Raw genomic sequence first — 5,515 nt, 5'->3', positions numbered from 1 at the left:
TCCCGGACAGGGTTGTCCGGGGGGGGGGGGACCTGCGGAGGGAGCTGGGCGGCGTAAATTAGGCACGGCGAAGGGTCGGACCCCTTTATCTGGCTGACAGAAGCAAAGCAGAGTCGAAGCCAAAGCCTAGCCGGAGCTTTCGCTGCTTGGGGCTGGATCTGTGCTCCGGTTCGAAGGATTAAACGCGGTTCTAGTGAACAAAGACCCGAACACAGTTCTAGTGAATGAAGACTTAAGCACAGTCCTAGTTAACTGGTACTCGCAAGCCTCTTCGGGGAGAGGAGCTGAGCAGCTTCCCCTCTTACTGCTAGCGAGTTCTGAAACTCTGGCAAGGCTTTTGAAACCTTCCTTGAAAAGGCCAAGTCTGACATTTGGTTTGGAAGCCGCTCCGGAGAGAACAGCATGTCCATCTCTCCTTTCTTGCAAGATTTAAAAAAAAAAAAATCCGCGTCTCCCCAGCTTGGCCGGGGAAGCCAAAAAACCACCGGCGCTCCACTGCCAGCAAAATAATCCGGCCGCTTCACACCCCCCCCGACTGCCGGTGCTGGGGACAGGAATCCCGCACCGCCAGACTGGGCTAAATGCGGTGAGGACCCAAAGCGGATCGAAAAGGAGGGGAGCAGGATTAATTAGCCCGGTGCCGACTAATTAAACTGCCAAGTCCAATCCCTTAAGCACCGCAGGGCCTTGCAGTCAGTTTGTCGTTAGGTGCATTCGTTAGAGAATGAACTACGTCCCACCCCACGAGCGGAAGGCCAGAGCAGGAACAGCCACAGCCACCGACAGCTGCAGGGGTACCTGCGAATCCCGCCTGAGCTTGGAACTGGAATTCCGTAGACCGATCCCCAGGCTTAAGTCTGGCCAAAACAAAATCCCGGTTTTTAAATCCCTTTTACATGCTTGGGAGTATTCCCCCACGCAGCTTGCATTCTAGGGTTAAAGAGAATGCGTCGGTGGTTGTGTTTTGTTGTTCTTTTTTTTATTACTGAGCTTATCAAGAAGGAGTTTCGATAGACGCCCCCCTCTACTATAGAAGGAAAAAAGAAAAAAAAAAAAGGAGGTCTGCACGACATGCATCAGCTCCGAAGAACAGAAGCTTTCTGGCAGAAGTGCTACATTTCGTGGAATACTGCCGACTATATAGTACCAACGTGCGGCGGAGGTCTTCGGTGTTAATACTGAAAGGCTGCATTTTTAACGCCGTCTTTAAAAAAAAAAAAGGTGACAGAAGGAACTCTCTAGCGGATAGGAGGCTGAGGAGTAGGTCTAGAAGCAAGTATTAAAAGGTTTAAAAATCTGTACAGGAGCGCTTTTTTTGTTGTTTTTTTTAAAAAAAAAAAAAAATCCTTTAAAATGTGCAAACGGGCCACAATTCTGGAAGAGGCATTACATGCTTTACGTGACGCGGGACGGATCCCGTCAGCGTGGAGGTGTTAGTAGGCCTGGGGGAGTGGAACGGCTTGCACGCCAGGGACTAGCAGTTGGAGGAGTGCACGCTCCCCAGCTGGCCCGCTGCCAGCATGAGGATGTCTTTCTTCTCCTTATGGAAGCGCAGCTCCTTCCCAGCCAGGCGGGCTTCGTCCAGCTCTCTCTCCGTCGAAGCCAGCTCTCTGGAAAGGGCCCCTGGGCTGTTCTGCTCCCTGTTCACCCAGTCCATGGCCATCTGGTTCCTTATGTCATCATCCAGGGCGCGGTGGGAGTAGTGAGCCAGGACCTCCTGGTGGTAACGGACATACGTGGGGGAGCTTAGGAAAGACAAGTCGCTTACACGGGCCACACGGCGCTTAGTAGCACCTGCCTCCCCTGCCAGCTAAGGGAGCTTAAGGAGAAGGTTGTTGCGACCCCAACGCGCCTAGAGTACAACTGCTCGAGACGCCGGACTCACCTGCCGTGAGCACTGCCTCTCTCGCATGGCTTTGAGGCTGCCGTTCCAATGCAACAGCTGGAAGACGGTCATCAGCTCCTGCAACGGCAAGAGGCAGTCAGGCTGCGAGCAAACGCGGGGACGAGGATTCAGCGTTGCAAGCAGGCGAGCTAGTTTCTAGCTATGGGAACAAGAAGCCGAGAAGGACCTTGAGACATCGCGCCCAGTCCTTCGCAATTGCAAGGACCGCAGAGTACGTTCGCAACTCCCGAGTCCACAAACAAAGGACTTCCAGCATGAATGAGTTAAGATTTATCAAAAAGACGAGAAAACCACCGAAGCGGGGGAGGCGGAAGGCATCACCAACGTCCTAGGAGCCAGGATGCAAGGGCAAAGCCCGGCTCGCCCCGCTAGACAAAACCCCCCCGGCCAGATGAGTGGATTAGAGAGGAGACAAAGACGCCAGTGCTTCCCCCTGCCCCAGGGATTTCGGGATTCTGCAAGCAAGGCTCTGCCACCTCGCAGCCTCCAAGCTAAACCACCAGCCAGGGCAGGTGACAATCCAATGTTTTCCAAGCAAACATTTCTCTCTCAAGGCCACACAAATTCCGCTTCATAAACTCCCAGCGACTAGTTAGGCTTCCCAAACACAAACACAGCCTGAGGAATATACCTAACGGAGTCACCCTGTGTAAACAGGCCCATTAATATAAACACTTCGGTCTTCCGCCCACTGAGTATTTCCATTCAAGGGAAACGAGCCAGGCAAGAAGTCAGCTTCGGGAAAAGTTTGCCGACAGCGAAGAACCCCAAGTACAGCGACACTACAGACTTAAGGCGCCTGCTTTGAGACGCATCCAAACCCTGCTTCGCTGTCTGGAGCAGAGTTACCGCCCGGTTTCTCCTCTTCTAAAAATCCACTTCCAGCTGGTGCACTTACAAGTCAACTCGTCTGCACAAGAATCGTTTCGAGCTACTTTTGAAGCCCGAGTTTAAACTAAAAGGATTCACGAACCTCAAAGCACCGTCATAATGTCTCTGTAGGCGTGGGGACGGACAACGAGGAGGGCGCCCAAAGGCGCCCACACGCAGGTCAAACCACACGCAGGATGCAGAGTGCTCTGAACAGTCTTGTTTACCTGGCTGCTCTGCTCTGCTCTGCTCTGCTCGTAGGAGCAGGTTCCTCAGAAAGGCTGGAATAAAGCCCAGAAGAATCTCAGTTCTCAGTCATCTGCTCTGCACGGACTCCTTCTGCTCCATTAGCCAGAACTGATAAGTGTTATAGCAGTTTCCCTCGGCAGTTTGTACTTTTCACTTCGCAGATGTTTTGTCGTAACGAGAGACAGACCGAGCATATTTCAGTAGGATACAAAGACTGCTCAGATAATGCTGTGGTTTGAGGGCATGCAACGACAGTAATCAAGACTCCTAATTTCACAATCAAAATGTCTTTGGATGAAAGATCTTCACCAGCTTTCCTAAGAGAAGCGAGATCTCTCCCATTTTACCGGGAGAGGATAAAACCCCCAAACGAAACGGCTCGCTTAATGCCGTGAGTTAAGGTACCCGGAGGCATCGTCTGGACCTCCAGCACCAGCTATCTAAACGCCACGTCACTGAAAAGACTGGATCAGAAGAATGCAGAACCCCTTCACAATACTGTGCCAGGCAAACATCGAAGAGCGTTTGCAGAGAGAAACCCAATTCAAAGTCTTCTGCTGCTGTACCAGCACCTGAAAGCGCCACAAATCCTGAGTTGGGTTCTAAAAGGAAAGCCCCACTTCTATTTCAAATGTAAAGCACTACGGGTGTAGCTGAAAGATCGAACCAACCACCCCTTGAACCGTGTAATTAAATTATGAACGGTACCTGGAACTCCAGCATTGATTTTCCCTTGTTGGATTCCAGCATGAAGCGGAAAGCACCGATCCCGGTGTTGGGATTATCGGCTTCCTCTCGATTGCCCTGCAAGAGACATTTCAGACAAGAGCTGCAGTTCCCGACCAAGCGGGGCTCCCCTGGTACCTGCCACTTCTGCTACATCCTCTCCACTTCAGCAATTCCAGGTCAGATTAAGGAGGGCAGCCTCACGCACCTCAGCCTTGTGCCGGCAGACGCGCTTACCCGTCTAATTCAGCCTCGAATACTCGCACGGTTCGCTACAGCTCGCACGGAGCAAGGCAGGCCGCTCTGCTTTTGACAACGCCACTTGAAACGGGATTTCTTTTTTTTTTTCCCTACAGCCCATTATGGCGATTTCAAAGCTCCTCCAATACTCTGGGTACTGCCATGTGACTGCACAGCAAGAACTCCCTCCAGGATGAGGTATAATTAGAGCGGTAAAAGAAGAATGCAAAGCTCCCGCCCCTAGAAACTACAGTTTCTGGAAAACGTTTGGTTTAAAGAAAGCTAGCCAATGTGAGAACCCGGTCACAGAAGGGCCGCATGAATCAACATCTCAGTCGTATTATCCTGCCCCGCCTGATCTGAGGGCAGCACAATCAAACTCGAGAAGAGTGTGAGACGGTGTGGGAGGGGAAGCAGGAGAACAAGAATTAGGGCTATAGTTAGAAGTTTTAATACTCAGAAGTCGCTGAAAAAAACCTGCCATAAAGAGTTCCAGATGTAAAAGAAAACTTCTCTTCCCGTGATTTGAGGTTTTTTTCCCCCCCGTCAATCCGTCCCCATCAACTGCAGCCGTCTGGGCACTGAAAAGCCTTACGTTGAAAGATGCCAGGGCCTCCGAAACACTCTTCTCAATGAACTCATCTGTGATCCTCCGGGAGGGATGCTCATTAAAGACCGAGTTCATGAGCGCAATCTTCGCCGCGCTCCTTCGGGCTTCAGCCTTGGTCGGACAGAACTGAGGAGAGACAAGACACCATCAGGACAGAAAGACAGCGAGATGAGCGAGATGCCCTTCGGCCCCGTGCTCCAAACTTCTCCCCCCGACGCACGAAATGGGAATTAGGTGGCAGTGTTGTGTAGTTTTGGAAAGTCGTGCTCTCAGACATCCTGAAATCATTAGGAGCTGGTTTTAAACCACAGCTATCCCAACCATGCTAAACACAAAAATTAGGCAGGCAGCTGAACTCAGCACATAGTATCTGCATCAGGAAACGCCGCCGATCGGATCGTCAACAAAATTAATTAGCTTAAAACGAAAACGTAACCAAATCACTCTTAAGCACCAGGACTGCTCTTCAGGATGGGTAGACCGTGTAGCTGCCAGAACTGTTTCTTTTGGAAAAGATCTTCAAACCAAGACTAGAGAGTAACTGCCTAAAGCCACTACGGCAAAGGAATCCGAAACGCAGTCAGGACCCGCTGTGATTTTTGGACCTTAATCTTTCGGGTGAGGTATTTGGGTTGGACATCTTCCTTTTGAACAGAAAGAGGGGAGAAACTATCGATCCGGTGTTACGATTTGATTTCTAGGGTCTTTTTGGCATATTGAGAAGAGGTTCTGGGTCAAACCCAGAGCCCTCGCAAGGAAATATTACTCTACCAGCTTGTCCGAGCCGCATCCTGTAAATACCTCCCGCTGCTTAATCCCGGGAAGGAGAACGAAGTATCAAAACCAGCAAAACTAACAGTTTTCTCCAATACCACGTATCTTACCTCAGCCCTGCTGAGGTCCAAGTCAGTCAC

The 5,515-nt window shown here is 50.9% G+C and overlaps 1 protein-coding gene across 1 annotated transcript in view; it reads right to left on the bottom strand.

The window, feature by feature from the left end:
* Positions 1-27: 27 nt before the first annotated feature.
* LIX1L (Lix1 homolog (chicken) like) overlaps positions 28-5,515 on the bottom strand; it is a gene marked incomplete at its 5' end in the record, with an annotated part of 5,851 nt that continues 363 nt past the window's right edge. Inside the window, 4 exons of the mRNA XM_009334800.1 lie at positions 28-1,717; positions 1,886-1,963; positions 3,734-3,829; positions 4,587-4,727. Coding sequence (XP_009333075.1) covers positions 1,475-1,717; positions 1,886-1,963; positions 3,734-3,829; positions 4,587-4,727 — 558 coding nt within the window. The remainder of the gene's footprint in view (positions 1,718-1,885; positions 1,964-3,733; positions 3,830-4,586; positions 4,728-5,515) is intronic.

Source organism: Pygoscelis adeliae, unplaced genomic scaffold (genome assembly GCF_000699105.1).
Source record: "Pygoscelis adeliae isolate BGI_AS28 unplaced genomic scaffold, ASM69910v1 Scaffold1222, whole genome shotgun sequence".
Lineage (NCBI taxonomy): Eukaryota > Metazoa > Chordata > Aves > Sphenisciformes > Spheniscidae > Pygoscelis > Pygoscelis adeliae.
Note: the sequence above shows the minus strand (reverse complement) of the source record. Positions and strands in the feature narration are given on the sequence as shown.